This window comes from Oryx dammah, unplaced genomic scaffold (genome assembly GCF_014754425.2).
Source record: "Oryx dammah isolate SB20612 unplaced genomic scaffold, SCBI_Odam_1.1 HiC_scaffold_21, whole genome shotgun sequence".
In the NCBI taxonomy this organism is placed as follows: domain Eukaryota; kingdom Metazoa; phylum Chordata; class Mammalia; order Artiodactyla; family Bovidae; genus Oryx; species Oryx dammah.
Genome location: NW_024070205.1, coordinates 4,298,455 through 4,317,547, shown reverse-complemented (window position 1 = coordinate 4,317,547; position 19,093 = coordinate 4,298,455). Strand labels below are relative to the sequence as shown.

The window sequence follows — 19,093 nt, the reverse complement described above, 5'->3', positions numbered from 1 at the left end:
TACTTAAACATGGTTAAAATGGTAAATTTCATATTATGTGTATTTTACTACAATTTTTAAAATAGGGAAAAACACAGAGCTTACCAGTTCCTTAGTCAAGTAATCTGCCAGAGTATTTAGAAGCTTGTAGTATACCTCAAACCATGGCAGGTAACTGTAAAATAATAATAATAACTTTAAAATGTGTCTCTCTGTGTGTATATCTATCTATCTATCTATATATGTATGTATCATTTAGAATTAAGAAACAAGACAGCAAAATAAACATTAAATTTATATTATTTCAAGCAGGTTGATCCTGGAGGGCAAAAAAAGCACGATACTCACATTCTCTTTACTGTTCGAGTGAAATTCTACATATAATCCATTATTAGCTTTCCTAAAATAATCAGAATCCAAAATTCCATTATACAAGTTATTCATCAGACACTTCTATTTTATGTTACAAACACCTAACATCACTTGGCTCCATTTCATGGTAGGTATGGTCTGAGTGCACCAGAAGCTTCTCTTTGAATAAGCATTTACCACTGATATAATATAAAATAGAAACTCATTTTAAAAAGCTTTTAAAACAAAGACACAATCATTTCTTTTCAAATATTGCTGAATTGAATATATAAAAAAATAGAATTATGTGCTTATTAATTAAATCAATTCTTCAGAAACTGATGTTTATGTAAGATGATAAATTTCAAAATAAATAAATATTACAAGTAAGCCTATTTAAAAAACTATTACAAGTAGCATTTAAGTATCAAAAACACATATAAGTTAAAATTCCTTTCATTTTGCTAAACACAAATATAATTAACTTTATGAAACCATAATGCTAAATCCAAAATCAACTGTACAAAATAAAATCTGTACTCCTTTTCAAATTAAGGTACATATATTTAAAATTTATCCAAAGGTTTTAATTGTTTATCAAAACGTAAACTTCTCATATATGAGTAAATCACAAAACACACCAATATAGTTATCTATTAACAAACACTCATTTTTTCTTCAAAGAATGACTACAACAGAAAAATTTTTAAGAGAAAATACTTTGATACTTTTAATACACAAATATATACTGACAAGTTTCGATAAATTTTTTAAATTTAAAAATCAATGACTAGAGCTTAGGAACACAGCTTTCCTTCTGCATTTTTTCATGCAATATCTGATTATATGATGTGACTGTTAACGATGCGTTTTAATCAGGAGTTGCCTGAAGCCATCAGAGAACAGTCAGGTAAACCGTGGTGATTTTACTCAGCAGAATGCTGCATCTATCTACATTTGCTCAGTTATGGCCAACTGGTGCAACCCATGGTCTGTATCCTGCCAGGCTCCTCTGTCCATAGGGATTCTCCAGGCAAGAATACTGAAGTGGGTTGCCATGCCCTTTTCCAGGGCATCTTCCTAACCCAAGGATCGAACCCGGGTCTCCGAAACTGCAGGCAGATTCTTTACCGTCTGAGCCACCACGGCAGCCCAAGTTGCAGGATGCTATCAAGTTCTTTAAAATGATCATTACAAACAGTTAAGGAAGGATTTAGAAGATGGCCGTCACTATCTACCAACTTCTTGTTAAATCTAATAGTATCCTGAATACATCTTTTATTCTCTGTGCCATTTGTAAATGACACTACAATGACTATAAATGAATGAAAGAGTATAAATTAATGAGGAAAGACAAATGCAGTAGAAAGCCACACAGGTGCACACAGGTGGGCGGCTTCATAAAGGTGATAGCAAACAAAAGTAACTGATTCGGCAGGGGAGAGAGAACCGAAACCTGGGTGTCAGCAGAAGGGAGAAGGACCATGAGCCAGCAGACTGGCCCCCACGGAGCCCTAAAACGCTGATCTGGGCTCTCTCAAGGGAAAACACCGCAAAGGCCCTGTATTTTCTTGCAGTTGAAACCCACCACTGCACATAAAATGGCTCTAATTCAGTTTCATGCCTCTATCTTAAATACAAATTAACAGTCCAACCACCAGATATTTGAGGAAATATAGATGTGAATACAAACATAAAAGAACTCCAAGTAAACAAAGACAATACAGACAGGTGAGAGTTCCAAAAATTGTCATTAATATAACAGCAGGATGCTATTAAACAAAACATAGTCTAAGAAAGGAGAAAGAAGTAAAAAAAAACAATTTATTAGACAAGAAAGAGTTCTTAGAAATTCAAAATACAAATGCTGAAAAAAATTAAAATCAATAGAAAAGTTAGAAACTACATCAAGAATATCTCCTAAGAACTAGAATAAAGAGACAAACTGATGGAAAATAGGAATAAATATTAAAATATCAGTGTATCAATCTCAACTGTCATGCAGTTGACTAACAGCAGTTCTTAGAAAGGAGGGGAAAAAATAAATTTCCTTTTAAAAATTACTGGAATATCCCAGAACTTTAGACATGAATCTCCACATTGAAAGTGCCCCCGGGTTAACTATAAAATAAATGAGCCCAACCAGAGAATCACAGTGAAGTTTCAGAACAGGGGTAGAAAGCACCTAAGACTTTCCAAAGAGATAACACAGGTCGCACACGAAGGCGTCGAATCCCAACGTCCTGGAATGCCTCTCTCAACAGCAGCTCTGGGAAGTCAGCAAACACACCTCCCAAAGGCAGAGGATATACCCCTTGCAATCTAGAACTCTCTGCCCAGAGAAACTATCAATCAAATGTGGAGACAGGCTGAAAGCATTTTCAGTCTTTCTGGGACTCAAAAATTCACCTTCTGCATGATATTTTGGGAGAGCAACAAAATGGAGGATTGAGCAGAAATGAGGAATATGCGAATATACAGACAAGGAATCGGATCCCAGGGAAGAACAGGGAAGTCTAAGGATGGGTGTGCCAACACCTGGAGAGCAACCAGTCCAGACAGAAACGGGGGTGAGGGACCAGGGAAGGATGTGGTGGGCTGGGAGTTACAACAAGCTGACAGCTTCATGCGGGAGCCTGGAAAAACCTGGGTGGAACATGTGCCAAAACTCTGACAGCTTGGGGGAAATCTGAAAATCAGAAGTTAGTTAGCACTGGTAAGCCCAATTTGGTAGCTCAGTTGGTAAAGAATCCATCCACCTGCAGTGCAAGAAACCCCGGTTCGATTCCTGGGTCAGGAAGATCCCCTGGAGAAAGGATAGGCTACCCACTCCAGTACTCAGGGGCTTCCCTGGTGGCTCAGCTGGTAAAGAATCTGCCTGCCATGTGGGAGACCCTGGGTGTGATCCCTGGGTTGGGAAGATCCCTGGAGAAGGGAAAGCCTACCCACTCCAGAATTCTGGCCTGGAGAACTCCGTGGATGGTGTAGTCCATGGGGTCGCAGAGAGTCGCACACGACTGAGCAGCTTTCACTTTCACTTTTTAACTCTAATGCAGGCCTCCCTGGTGGCTCAGACGCTAAAGAGTCTGCTGCAGTGTAGGAGACTCGGGTTCGATCCCTGGTTTGGAAAGATCCCCTGGAGGAGGACCTGGCCACCCACTCCAGCATTCTCGTCTGGGGAATTCCATGGACAGAGGAGCCTGGTGGGCTCCAGTCCATGTGGTCGCAAAGAGTCAGACATGACTGAGAGGCTAACACTTTCAAACTCTTAACATTTCAGATGGTTAATCTATTTTTTACCATATCTTTCACTTACAAAAACAAACAAAAACACAGCCTTAAAGATTACTGTTTTTAGATTACCAATTCAATACCCTGCAAATCACCAATCATATTCTTTATACTCACTATGATGCAACGAAATAACGTTCACGAGGGATGGTCTGCCAAGACACATGGTAGTTCCTAGACACACTAGAATCTCTTTCATTTGTAGTCATTTCATAGTCACGTTTCAACTTTCAACGGCCTGAAGAAACTGGCATTTCAAGAAATTTTCAACGTGTTATACAGTTCAGATCTCTGTGCTCAGATAAACTGAGACCTAATCTATTCAAGGAACACGCTGGTCCTGTTTTTTTTTCCCTGCTCTCAAGATCTTAAGATAAAGCAAGATGCACTGATTTTAGCTGGTTTGCATAGCCACTTATTAATCCTTACATTGTTATTTCACCTTATTCACATAAAGTGGAACCTTGTTTAAACCTCCTTCCTTGACCACTATAAAAATAAGATATGTAATAAATATCTCATAATTAAAAGTTATTGCAAAGTGAGAGAATCCTTTTTTGCCCTAGACCAAATTTTCTGTTTTTTCTCATCTTTACATTATTACCTGACATCAGTTATCTTCAACTTTCAATTTCCTTTCAAATTATGAAATGAACTGGAACCCAATTTTTCATTAAGAAGCTTATACAAGGGTTTCCCTGGCGGCTCAGCAGTAACGAGGCCACCTGCCAGTGCAGGAGACATAGGTTCAATCCCTGATCCAGGAAGACCCCACACGCCACGGAACTAAACCCGTGTGCCACAGCTGCTGAGCCTGTGCTCCGGAGCCCGGGAACCGCGAGGACGGAGCCCGAGCCCCACAGCAGCTAGCCCGCGGGCCCTAGAGCCAGGCTCCAGAGCAAGAGGCGCTGCTCCAAGGAGAAGGCCCACACCACAGCTGGAGAGCAGTCCCCGCTCTCCACAGCTGGAGCAAAGCCCGCGCAGCAACGCAGACCCAGCACAGCCAAATATAAGCAAACAAACGAAACTAGTTTAAAAGAAAGAAGCTTATAAAAAATGTGTATATATATATATATATTTATTTATTTATTTATTTGTAAGATTACGGACCTGTTTTTGAAAATGAAACAAAATGAATTAATAATTAACAGTTTACTTTAAAAAATTTAACAGTGCTAGGTATTTGGGAGTTACTATTATGTTTTATTATCTCCAAGAATATGTTCACTGAACTGCATCCTGATCCCAAGCTATGTTTGATCTCTATACAGGGCACGGTGGATTTTGTTCTCATGTTGATCCAACATTTGACTCTGCTATATTCAGATCACTGCTGGACAGCAGGATGTTTTACAACCTCCTCTAACATGACTTCATCTATAAATCAGATGGATAATAATTTAAAAAGACTAGTACAACAAGGTTTCCACCTATGGATACGTCCCACAGTCATCCCTAAGGCTCCATCATACTTAGTTATTTCATTCTGGACAGTAAGAGTTACAAGTCAGGTCTGTGTCCATCTAGAAGTAGAGAGCAGAATCTAAACATGAGCAACTCCTCATATTTATTGGAAGTACAGAAAATATTGATAAGACTTCTTAGGCACTCACTATGTGTATAAACATACACGAGGTACCTGACCTGCGTTCTCTCACGTAATTCCTATAATAATGCTGGGATGTGACAACTGTATTCAGGGCCACAAAGCTACCGAACCGCGAGCCTGAGATCAGCACTCCAACTGAGCAACAGATGCGCAAGGCTCTAAAGTCAAGTCTCTCATAAAATTTATTTGTTTAACTAATGTCCAGAGCAGTATCTTTCTTTCTGCCTTTTATACTTTATGCATATGCGCAAATTACCCAGCAGACATACATTTCGATTTGATTCTTTCACTTAACACATCAGTAATTCCTTCCGACTGTAGATTCTAGTACTGCTTGTTACATTCATCACTACAGATAAAAATTTCTGTGAAGAATATGGCCTGCACCATGGCACAAGAGCTCTCCTCAGCCAACAATCCTCTAGCAACATCTCGGTATATTTCCATCCATAAGAAGACTGGCAGCCCGTAGCTGTTGTCTAGCCAACATTTTCCTCTCTGTGTAATTCGTTCCTGAGAGAGAATGGGACTCTTTCTACCACAGCACTGTCTGATGCATCAGTAAGCACCATCACCGTAAGGAACTGAGTTTACTTACACACAGTGTGTCTTCCGTGAACACGCAATGCTTCTTAGCGATCACCAGCCCCTTTTAAGAGCACATATCTTTTTTTTTTTTTTTTCCCCCATGAAAAGATCGCTTGTATCAAAGGGGACTACTCCGTAAGTCAGTCAGTCATGCTCCCAGGATGTCAGGGAAGCAGGGATATTTTCTATTGCAAATGAACAGTAGCATCTAGAGTGGAGGCTGCAAACTGGCTTCAAGCAGACATTATCTAGCCCACGGTCATACTGTAGTTTGGGCAACGCACCGTGGCTACTGAATTGAATAAGCTGCCAACTTCTAAAACAGGTAATTCACTGAAGAACCTACATTTCCTCTCTTAAAAATCAAAAGAACTGGCAGTGCTGGTCAAACTTTTTTTCTTACTTTTCAGCAAAAATCTAGAGTTGAGTAACAGTTTGTCTTTGGATGTGGTATGTGCCATTTCTTTAGATCACCTCAATTTCCTACTGTCAGCCAAACTTGCTTATCTCATTTTAGTCCCCGACCTGTCTCTACAGGTAACTGAATTCGCCACCCCTGATACAGACAATTGGACAGTGTGAAGTCCTGCTCACTTTATATGTGATGACAAAATGGTCCAGGGTACACCAAGGAGTCAGTGAGTCAAATATTTTAACAAGGTTACACTGCACACTTTAAAAACAAAAGTGTGCTCAAAAAATACACACAAACACATATCTGTGTGTGTAATAAACACTATAAATTATATAAGCTAGCCTTGCTCAGATAAGAAATGTTAGTCCCATGTTTTTATTTTTGTGGTTTCTTAATTTTCAAATATGTTCAAAGCAATTAATTTTTAACTCATGTATAAACTCCTGAACTAATTATCATTAAGTCAAAATAAGTTTTCACTAAATTTTACAGTCCCAAAGGTGTTCAAAATTTCTTACCACCAAACACAAACATCCCAGAAAGCTGTTAAAAATGCATTCAACATATAATGACTAGATAAGATGTTTCACTTGAATTTTATAAAACTGAAAATGTCATTCTTTAGCAAAAGATTCCTGTGACTCTCATAGTCTTGTAAATATACATACATGTAAAACAGAGACATTAGGACCAAATCATTTTAAAACAGAAAACAGGAGGTTCTTCAAAGGTTAGTTATGAGACTATTTCCTTTTCATGAAGAGGTAAGGCCAGGGACAGATGTCTCAGGAAAACCACAAGTCCGCCAAACAGCAAGGAGACTTCCCCCACACTCGGCTCCCACTATCCTATGGAGCTGATAAAACTTTTACATCTGAAAGTCAAAGGTTAAATAAAGGAAAGGAAATGTTCTTTGTCAAGCAGTCAGGTAACTACTAACAGTCTCGGTGATCAGCAGGAACCTAACTCAGAGTAATCAAATAAAACTAAGGAAACTGCCTTTCCGCAGAAAAACGTCTAATGTCTAGAGGCTGTTTTTCTGTCTGGAAAATTGACACAAAATGTGTAAAATTGAAACATGCTGCTTCTAAGGGACTTGCCTCAAGGAAGAGTGTGAAAGCCTCTGAGTTTGGTATGAGTCAGGGGCGGGGGTACTACAAAGGCACCAAACGCTAGTCTGTCTTCCTTATGAGGGTACTTACTTCATTTTGAACCCGTGGCGACAATTTTATAGTTGTAAAATTATGTTAATTAAATTAGAGAAAATATTATTTCCTGCATTTCTACTATAGTACTAAATAGTAAATACAAACAATGGCACGATTTAAATTAATACTATTTCAGGGTATCTTTGAAATTTTGTTAAAGCAGGACAAATACGCCATAGAAAAAGCTAAAGCACACAAAATTCAAAATTTTATTAACTTTTATATTAAATTAACCTGAATTCTAATATTTTTTCTAAAAGGTGAATGAAGCATATAGAAATTAAGTACACTCACTTCCAAATCTTAGAACAGCATCAACCCAGTAGAAAAAGAAACCATGGTTTTGATAGCATGGTGTACAGATTTCTAGTTTAGAATTATAACGTAAATTTAAATTACTTTCAAATCTTATAATAGCATCATTCAGAATGCAAAGTAACTTTAAAGCATTATGTGCAAACTTTCTAGATCAGAACTCTAAGGATAGAGTCATTTTTATTAATAATGTATATAAATCACTTAGCAAAATGTTTGATTTATAGAAAACAAACAGTAAGTGATGCTGCTGTTAGTTTGCTATTATTAGTACTATCATGGCCATCTCTAACTTTGCTATTCAAGAAATCCAACACAGAGCTATTTTTTGCTATCTTAAAGAAAATTTACTACCAATCTGCATTACTTTGTATTAAAAATCTTAAACATGCTTAAGTGTATTCCATTTTCATTATGACTACTCTTGAAGGACCTAAAATATTTTAAACTAGTAGACAACAACAAAAACTCAAGAGATACAAGTTTTCTCTTAACATTTAGATCATTAAAACATGAACTAAGACATTAGATGGTAAAATAAATGAATAGATTTTTATGAAGATATAGTTGATCACAAAAGTAAACAATTTAAAGTATTTAACAGGATATCATAAAGACAACAGGAGAAATTACTAATTTCTGTTAAAGGATCTTCAATCACTGATAATGAAAATGACCTGTAAATAATCAATTCATTATTATCTCACAATAGAATACCTAAAAATACCATATGTTTCAATATAAATGCAATATTCTGCACAAAAGACAGCTTCAAGAACAAGATACTAAAATTTTTCATGTCTGAAAGTCATAATATACTCCAGGTAAAGACATAAGTAACTGATTTTAAAAACTATAATCAGAAAGGATATCACCTTTGTGCTAAATCTCAACTTTTAAGAAAAGCCATATAAGTTTTTTCAGTTTATAAAGGCTTCTACATATATTCATTCCTTTCACCAGCTGTGAACAAACACCACAGTTTATCAGTTGCTAGCCAATAGAAAGATATATAAACAACTCTTTAATTATATCAAGAATTGATTTTGGCGGCAGTGAGTTGTAAAACAGATTCAAATATTACAGAGGAATGACATCAACAACTTACTCATAAATGGGTCAGCATAACAATATAACAGAGACACGGAGAACATGTGTGTGTGTGTGTGCGTGTGTGTGTGTGTGTGTGTGTGTACATATTGAAAGAGCAAGGTGGGGAGAGACAGAAGCAGCTTAACAACTGTGAATCTTGGGCACATGTAGACAAGAGTTCACAGTACTATTCCTGAAACTTACCTGCAAACCTAATTTTTTAATGAAAAGATTTAAAAATACATAGAGAAAAATCAGAAAGCTCATACAGCCTCCATCTTTGTCAGGACAAACTTGTGTGGGGCAGAGGGTGACAGACTCAAGGTGATAGGCCCCGTCCAAGTGTGGCTCTGGGACTCTTAGCATGAAACAAAAAGGTAAAGGAGATCTCCCCACCCACCTCCCACACTGTCACTCCCAAACCCGCTGCCCCAAAACGACGGTTTCAAATTAGAAGAATCAGCCTACAGCTGAAGCATCACACATTTCTGGATAAAACATCAACTTTTCAACACAACTGCTCCAGATTGAAGAGCTGAGCCTAAAGGCAGGAACAGGAGCATCCGTGCTCCACTACTCATAAAGCAGTTAAGTATTTGCTTCTGAATACAGATCGGGAAAAACTCTCCAACTCAAACACACACTCTGAGTAAATTCATAACTTAGCCCTCAAAGAATGACAGGAATGTAGCTGAACAGCAAGTGAACAGAGCAGACATCAATAACACACCAAAGTTCTTTTGTGATAATTCCTCAACTGAACCTTATTTCTTTTCCTAGGAGCATTCTAGAGTCTAGCTTGACCAACATGTGTATTATAACTACAGTATACGACATGCCTACATTTTTGAGTCATCAGGGAAGCTAACCTTCAGGACCTGCCCTCCTCAGCACCAGCAGCTCAGACTCAAGTCACAGAGACCTGCTCTCAACAGCTTCCCGAGCGCCAGGCGATGACGGAGGTGATGGGGGCAGGAGAGGCAGGGCTAGTGAAACAGACTCAGGACGTAGGAGACACCTGCTGCTCAGAGCCAGCTCAGGGCTGCTGGCTCAGCAACACCAGCGAGAGGAATGAGACACGTCAACTTTATGCAAAATTTTACTAAAACGTACAAGGTTAGAAACATCTTCTAAAATTTTTAAAACACCACGTGGCCAAAGAAAGCACCTCTGAACTACTTCTGCCCAGAAGCACCAGTCTGCAATCTCTGTCTTAAACCACCAATTCACCTTCGAGAATCCAAGTCGTGGATCAATAATAGAAAAGAGCACATGCTAATTTAACCGGACTTTCCACATGCTATTCAATATGTGAAACAAGTGACCTGCTATTTTAAAAATTAACCCATAAAAAGTATTCAAGAGCCAATGCTAACACAACATTGTAAGTCAACTATACTTTGATAAAATAATTATTTTAAAAGAAGCCAATTCTACTCTCACTGGTAAATCTTTAAGCCTAACTGATGCTGTATACAGAGAGTAAATAAAATTATTTTTCAGCTTAGCTTGATTTAGAGAAAACAAAAAATATATACAAGCACATTTTTAAGCCTCCCAAGCATACAGCAAGGTGCAACAGAGAGACGCACTGAATCTACCGTGTCCCCAAGCGCATTTTTTTCACGACAAACACTCACCTCAGGATGCATAAGCAGATCTTGCCTCCTGCGGTGAGTCGGCAGAACCCAAACCTCTGTTTGCTCTCAATGTCCGTCAGCACAAAGGCAAAGTGCTGTCCAACCTGATTCCGAGACGCTCTGAAATGCAGCAAAGGGACAACACTTCAAGCCTCGGGCGAGAATCGTCTTAAAGGAAAGCCAGAGTCAGGCTATATGGACGCAAGCCACTGTTTTCACATTTCCAATCAGTTGGTTCTCAGAGTTGGAGGGATATTTTAAAACTATATGAGTTGACCTACTCAATACATGCTAGTACATGGCTGGAGAATCATAAGGTGTCTTAACCGTAAGTTTTCAAGTGCTTCAAGAGTTAAAGTGTTAGCTGTGTCTGACTCTGAGACCCCACAGACCGTAGCCCATCAGGCTCCTTTGACCATGGGATTCTTCTGGCAAGAATACTGGAGTGGGTTGCCATCTCCTCCTCCACGGGATCTTCCTGACCCAGGGATCGAGCCCAGGTCTCCTGCAGTGCAGGCGGACTCTTTACCAGTGTTTGGTAAATCCCAGCAACACTAGTCATGGCACGCCAGGGGTGAGCAGCTCTAGCCTCTCCTCCAGAGTGCCCCGGGGCTGCCCACACAGCAGAGTGTGTCGTGGCAACCCGACCAACTCTCCTGAATGGCTTCTTCTGTTGACATTCTCACTCCATAAAGTCCCGTACAAATTACTATTGGCATTTCTTTTTAGCATTCTCTTCTAGAGCTACCTATATCCCAGTAATAAATTTCCAAGTACAAAATAAGAATGCAATTCCCACGAACAAAGCTTACTACCAAGAATTTTAGTTACTGTTGACCCAAGTGTCAGACGGTCAATATGTGTCACGCCGCCATGGAAGGTGAGCGAATCGTGTGCAACGAAGTAAGTTATTTACTCCTCCTGTAGCAACACTGCAAATCATTTTCAACTGTCAGGGAATATTGCATTTCAAATGGTGACCGTCTAACAAACACACTGTTATGTGCCAAATGGGTTGTTGTTTTTTTAACAAGCTTCAGAAACAGCCTGTGGTGCCGAATGTGCCCTCTCGTGCCCAGTGCCCGCAATTTACTGCCGTAGCTTTGCTTCCTTTATCTCATCTTTGCTATTAACTTGGAAACTGCGACTTTAGTGGACACGACTGATTCTCCCCAAAAGAGCTATGCTTATTAGCATCAATGAGTCCATCGTTCGAAAGGCTTTATCTTTAATGCTGTACAATTTTAGATTTTTACCCATCTTGACTTTTAGCAAAATATTTTCCTAAAATAAATTTTTTTTAAAGTTGCCTTACAGCATACTCTTTTTTAAAAAAAAATGGTATTGGGGTGTGAAAAATCACATGAAAAACAATAAATGGTCTGTGTTATGCTCAAAGAGCTATATATGCTACAGCATTCCTGCCACAACCCAGGTAATACTCTATTCATTCAGCATTTGTTCAGTAAAATACAAACATAATGAGATTTTCAAAACTGCTAGGTAAGAGGGTGTCTGTGCAGCCTTTGGTAATATTGCACTATTTCTATAAAGCTATTTGTGGGAGACAACCAGCCATGAGTTTTACAATATCACACAGATGGTCTTTTCAATCAGGGTGAAGTGACATAGAAACTAGGACGTATACATCTAATTTTAAAAGACACAATTCTAAGGCTCTGATAAAGGACATACGAATGTTCTTTTTCCTCCGAGTGCTTACAATATGTACCTGAAGAACAAAAGGAAGAAATGGAAACTTGAGACTAATCCCAACTGGCCACAGTGGAGAACAACAGAAGATACAGTGGTTTCTCCATTTCAAATATTATTTGATTTTGAACCTCTTGTGTTTTTTGTTAGAGGCAGTGAGGAAAAGTACATTTCATTTCATAGAGAGGACACAAGTAATAACTCTACAGTGCTCATAAGGCGGGCTCCGGTTACCTTAAGCGATGACTTATACTGTACCTTTCAACGTCAAAGGGGAAGCAGAACTTTGGCACAGTCTGTAGTACTTCCTGCGAATGTAAATTTTTAAAAAGCTTTAGAATGTTTTTAAAGATGCAGTTAAAACCTCTTTTGAGACATTTTTAGGGGAAAAAAGTTTATTTTTTTTTTTAAGAAAAATAGCAGAGGTTCCTAGATTAAAATAATTGATTATTAAAAAGGAATTAAGTGTGTGCTTCGGCAGATTGTGCTGACAATGCCTCGGAAGCCCCGGGAGGGAGAGGCCTGGCCTGAGGGTATTAACACCCCTCACGTCCCCGCTGGGACTCCCTTCAACAAGGCCATATGGATTTTACGAGAAGCACCACACCATATGGGTAAGCTGCGTCTGCTGCTACTGGTACCACAGGCTAGCCACGGGGACTTCTGACAGATCCTGGCTCAAAACATAAATGTTGTTTCAATTAAAATGCAGGCAGAGAAAAGGGAATGAGGCTGGCAGCAGAATGAATTACTGAGAGGTGTAACAACTCGACGTGCGCCATAGTAAAATCATTCGGGGGAAAAAAGGATTTTCTATAGCTAGAGAAACACACTTATCATTTGAACTCTTGGTATATGCAACAGCAGTAACACTAATCTCACACTCTTAAAGAAATGTGCATGCAAAAACAAGCCTTTAAGGGTAAAACAACACAGCTTCTATTCTGGGCACTTTAAGAATTTCCTAGAATGAAAAACAATGTTTTAAGCGTATTTTGTAAGCGTAGAAAATAATCTTACTGACTTTGAAATCTGAAGTGATTTTATAGTTACTGTAAAATAATTTTAAAACCTTTTAGAAATCATAGATATTAACAAGTATAACAAAATGCACATAATTGTCACGTTTGGTAAAAGATAGAAAGAGATCTGTATTGTTATATAGGAAAAAACAACTTAGAGTTAACTCCTATCATAAAGTTAAACTTCAGAATTGACGATACCATCATACAACTTTAAAGCCTAGTGACCTTACAAGACAAAGCAGAGATATATGATGATGTTTCATATTAAAACGAAAAAAGAGCCAATATCTTAATACAGTGTCATCTCTCCAAAAAAGATTACCTTGCCTATCACCTCTTTAGCAATAAAATCTGCACTCCGAGAAATCAATATATGAATATTTAATTCTATATAGGCAAAAACACAGTATTGAGTGCTTTAAAGCAGAACTTCTCACATTCTTTTAATATGTAGACTGATATCAAGTATCAGTTAAAAATAAATCATTGTAATATTCCATTTGCTGTATGATTCAGGGAGCTCAACCCCAGCTCTGTGACAACCTAGAGGGCGTAGGAGGTGGGAGGGAGGTTCAAGACGGAGGAGACGTGCATACCTAGAGCTGATTCATGCTGATGTATGGCAGAAACCAACACATACTGTAAAGCAATTATTCTTCAATTAAAAATAAGTGGAAATGTTAAAAAAAAATCATTGCAATTATCCCAACGCCAAAACCTAAGAAAGATTCAAGAGCATTATGAACATATATATTTGAAAGTATGAACACAAATGCCATATTTAGGAAAAAACTGTTTCAGTACTGACAATGTTTTATTAAATGGAATTGAAAGAGCTGCTAAACTTGAAATAATTCAAGTTACTTAAATTGCAAGCAGGTCAGTACAAAAGAGGACAGTTCATCTGAGCATTGATAGACTTTATCTTGTGCTGCAAAAACTGAAGCCTTCTCATATGTATAACAGCTGCCCCCACCTCGACCCAACCTGGCCACTGCCACAAAGCTGTTCATATCATTTCTGTAACAATAAAGATATATATTCAAAACCTATTGTCGCCTTCCAAATATACCCGAATCAATAATATATTGCACATTGATTTTAAGACTCCAATGAAGAAGGTTTCCCGGTTAGCTGCTCAATAGTTCACACCCTCTCCCTGCCCCCCTCCCACAAGCAACACACACACGCTTCTGCAAAGCAGCCTCGGCTCGCTCCCCAACTGGCAGGAGCAGCCCTCAGGGGACAAGTCTTTAAACCTCCGCACTCTTTAAAATTCAACCAGCCAGCAGGTCTATAGACTAGTGTATAAACAGTATAGACAAAAAAATCCCCTCTCAGCTTATGTCAGTGACAAAGCAGCTCAGCAGTTGACTGCTCCTCCCCTGACAGTATGAGCCGGGCTTACGAAGATCAACAGCCGCCAGTCCCACCTAGCTCCCAGGGCTCGGCTCTCCTCCTTAATTACAGGTGCTGTTCAAACCGAGGTTGGAAGAGAAAAGAGGGGGAAAGGGAGAGCGGGATGGAATACAAGCAAACAGCATTTTGAACACTTTTAACAAGAATGTTAAGTGAAAACTGTACTTTTATACTGATTTAGAAGTGCTCATGAACTCTGATGTTTCCACCACACAGTATTCTTGACATGACACATACATCCACACACACACACACGCACAGGCGTGCATGCACGTATGCGCGCACACATACACACACACACCGCTACATTTCTGGATTGGTATCCACAGATTACGTGAAAGGTAATACTCTTCAAAAGTTACGTTTTCTCTATCCAGACAGGCTTTGGTTTTTTATGAAATACCTGATTCCTTAAGCAAGAAAATTATCTGGGTTCTCAAAATCCTCTTAATTCTCTAAAATATTTTTCTACAAAAGGAACACATTGACTAACATGTCAAATGTTAAAAACAGAAGGAACAAAAAGAATGACACAGAATATGCAATTATGAACAGCAAAAAAAAAAGGCAATTATACATACATATGTGTGTGCTCAGTTACATATACATGCATGTGCTCAGTTACATATACGTGTGTGCTCAGTTACATATAGGTGTGTGCTCAGTTGCACATACATGTGTGTGCACAGTTACATATATGTGCGTGTTCAGTTACATACACATGTGTGTGCTCGTGTGCTCAGTTGTGTCCAACTCTGCGACCCCATGGACTGTAGCCCATCAGGCTTCTCCATCCGTGGAATTTTCCAGGCAAGAATTCTGGAGCGGGTTGCCATTTCCTCCTCCAGGGGATCTTCCCAACCCAGGGATCAAACCTGTGACACTTTCCTCTCCTGCACCGGCAAGCAGACTCTTTACCACCACGCCACCTGGGAAGCCCTACATACATATGCAGATGCCCTAAAAACACCACGTCTACTACACAAATAAAGTGACTGGAAAGTAAACGACTGAAAGTGTCTGCATGGTGTTTTTTGGTCTTACAATCCTGTATCTGTACTCATAAGCATTATGATCAAATTGAGCCCGTAAGAGAGAAGAGGGTGAACGGCCTGTGTGAACAGTGGCATATTGACTTTTTATCCATGTGATTACTGTTGAACAATCTAATTCATCAAATAAAAAAGGAAACAAGCCTTTAAGAATCTGCTTTTAAAGAAGAGCTCAAAGATGTAAAGGGTACCTCCTAATTAGAGTTCAGTAACTACAAAGGTCTTAGAATTTCCCTGAGAAAACTCTAAGAGGCGATGAGATGTGTCGCCATCAAGGATCTGTAACTGCTCTCCCTCCTCCTCACTGCTCCTGCCCCGGCTCTCCACTGAGATGTGGCTTCTGAGGTGCGTGCAGCCCTCTCTCCTCCACACTCACGAATTACATCTGCCCCGGCACCGTCTGTACCCATGGATTCAACTGCAACCCCCAAATTCCTTAGCCCCTGTAAGTTTAGATACTTCTGTGAACTCCAGCACCCCACATCTAACTACTTCCTAGTACCTATTTCTGAGTGTTCTGCCACCTCAAATTCAGAATGAATAAACTGAAGTCCTTCTTCTAGCTGCATACTCCTTATCAGCCAGAAGGGCAGCACCATCCATCCCCGGTGCCCACACAAGCCCACGGTGGCTGTCCAGACCTCTCCCTCTCCCTAACCCCCGCCTCACACAGAATCAACCATTAATCAAGTTCTGCTTATTCAGTTTCATTAAACGACCTTGCTCCAGAGGTTCCCAATACAAAGGCAGAAAGAATTAGAAGGAAGATAAGAACGTAGAAGAATCAGTTGGGAGCATTTTTCAAAACACACCTGACTGCCTCCAGCAGGGTCCTAACGCTTAGTGTGAGTGGCACGTGTAACCCAGGGATGAGGCGAACGGGACCAGACTAGGGAGCTCGCTGCAAGTGGCGAGGCGGACTTGTTCGGAGACTGGCTCAGCGTTCTCAAGGGCTCAGGAGTCTTCCGGCCTTCTGCCCTGCTGCCCTGAGTCTGTGGCTTGGTCCTTGTCACCCCTACTCGTGGCCACAAAGTGGGCTGCCAGAGTTCGGCTGACCACATGCAGACCGCAGTGTGCAGTCAAAGCTTCTGGGAGGCGCTTTCTGCCAGCGAGGAGACCCTTCCCAGAAGGCCCACGAGCTGTCTTTCCCATCCCACTCTACCACCTAGAAGAACGCCACGGCTTCTCCTGGACTAACCTCGGGCAGGGCACTAGTCATCCACGCTCAGCCCAGCCTCAGACTGGCTACAGGAAACTCAAGAGTTCATACCCATTCATTTTCCACTAACCACTGAACATGCAATTAATTATAAAGAAGCTTGAAGTATCATGTTTTCTTCCCTGAAACTCCTCCCCCAAATTTTAACTAGATAAGAATTAAAGTTATACCAGAGTTCTTGGGGAAAATGTAACACAATATTATGTAAAGTCAGTTTTCAAATATGCACAGTTGTCTTCATTTGAACAACACTTTCAGAATCATTTTGTAACAAGGGGGCTCTACTTATCAATTTTAATCTAATTTTTCACAAAGGCCATATATTTCTCAAAAGATGCTTATATATAACTTTGCATATTATCTCCAAAATAAATGAGAAGTGATTTAGGATATCATGTATTTGCTCAATCTATCTGTGCTTTACATGGGGGAAGAATAAACTTTTTTTCCTTGAAAGAAACGTTTACTGAGCTACTCGGTGACAGGCAGGCTGCACAGTGCAGAACTGGGATTCCCAGACCACACCTGATCTGCTCTGGGCACCACAGTACCCGCAGGGGGCTACAAGATGCTCAGTTTTCAAGGAAACACAGCTACACTAACAGTGGGATTAGATTAGGAGGCATTTCATTAAAAGGTAGACCTGCAATAATACAGTAAATTACATGCACAGCGTCTTTAAACATCATCTTCTCATCTTCTGAAGTTTTCAAGCTGGATACTCTACTTTAAACTTAAGAGTCAAAGAATAACTGTCAGGATTAACTGACATCACTGTGGGATTTCTCAACTTTTTTACTTTTCTGTACTATTTCTGTACAGCAAATATACTCTGCTGTAAAAAGAACTGTACTGTCAAAATACAAATTTTGAGGATTTTGGTTCTATGTGTACCGGTCAAGTGACAAAGATCTCTGTAGTCGACATTCGTTTAATCTAATGCCAATGAAAAGACCTAGGTTCAAAGCAGGGCCCAGTGATATTACCATAAATACATATACTTAATGATTAGACAGGCGCTTTACTTGACAAATGAAAGGAGTCATATATTTCCCTCATTAATTTAAGATAAAGAATTTAAAAGGCATGAAAGGAAAGTATATATATATATATATATATATATATATATAAGCAAATGGGTTTCAAAAGTTTTTTTCTCAAAAATTCTATTACCAACCTTCAGTTTCTTATCCCTAGGTTAACACTAACTTTTAATCAATGATTTGAATAACAATTATCCACTTAGGAAGACCCTCTTTTTTCCCCTAATAACCATATACCCTCCGCACTTCTTTCAGACTAACATATTTGCCCTTTGCTTCACTCATCCTTAGTTTAACTAGTAACATTTTCTAGATCAAAGGAACTACCTATATAATAAAATAGAGTGCTGCCTATAATACTTACTTGCACCACAGAAACTAAAGTACTTAAAAATGAATATCAAACTTCCATTTAAATCACCATGAGAATTAGGGAGAAAAATGTTTCAACTTTTAGAGAGAAACAAGTTTCACGCCCGTCAACTGATCTGCTCCCGTGACCCCAGCCCACAGCTAAACGCGGAGAAGAGGAAACGAAAGGGGATTACGGATTTTCAGAGCGAAGACGAGATCCTAGACACAGCCCCACACACAGCGTGCAGGCACACACCGGCAAGGTGGTAAAGCCCAGTGGTCAGCGCCTGGTGCCCCGGGGCCAGGGGTGATGTTCAGACCTGCCTGTGCCAGGCCCTGGCCATGCGCTCCAGTCACAGCTGCTAAAAAATGGGCCAAAATTATCACCTATCTCGTAGGATTAAGTGAGAATTTTCTAGGGGATTTATATGAGGATTAAGTTAGAAATCCACGTCCAATGATTAGACAATGTCAGGCACATAAACCATCCCAGCCCAACAACTGTTAACTCTTTTATTAAAGAGCTAGTTGTTTTAACAACTCAAGTGACACATGAATTCAAAAGAAGAAGAAACTTACTTACACAACAAATATCTACTGAATAACTGCAGCATTTAAAGTCCTGTGTCCAATAACCTACGCCAAAACATTAACAAACCGAGACATGAAATGATTAAAAAAATATGTTATACTGAATAGTCTATCTGCCCTCCCTGGAAGATGTTCCACACATTCAATTAACATAGGTGCCTGTGGATACAGACACAGATTTGAATATCC

The 19,093-nt window shown here is 39.5% G+C and overlaps 1 protein-coding gene across 1 annotated transcript in view; it reads right to left on the bottom strand.

Moving 5' to 3' along the window:
• The window catches only part of DENND1B (DENN domain containing 1B), a 269,985-nt gene that overhangs the window by 137,526 nt on the left and 113,366 nt on the right, over nt 1-19,093 (bottom strand). Inside the window, exons 4-6 of the mRNA XM_040263718.1 lie at nt 12,460-12,509; nt 10,489-10,608; nt 85-154 (exon numbers count right to left, since the gene is read on the bottom strand). Coding sequence (XP_040119652.1) covers nt 85-154; nt 10,489-10,608; nt 12,460-12,509 — 240 coding nt within the window. The remainder of the gene's footprint in view (nt 1-84; nt 155-10,488; nt 10,609-12,459; nt 12,510-19,093) is intronic.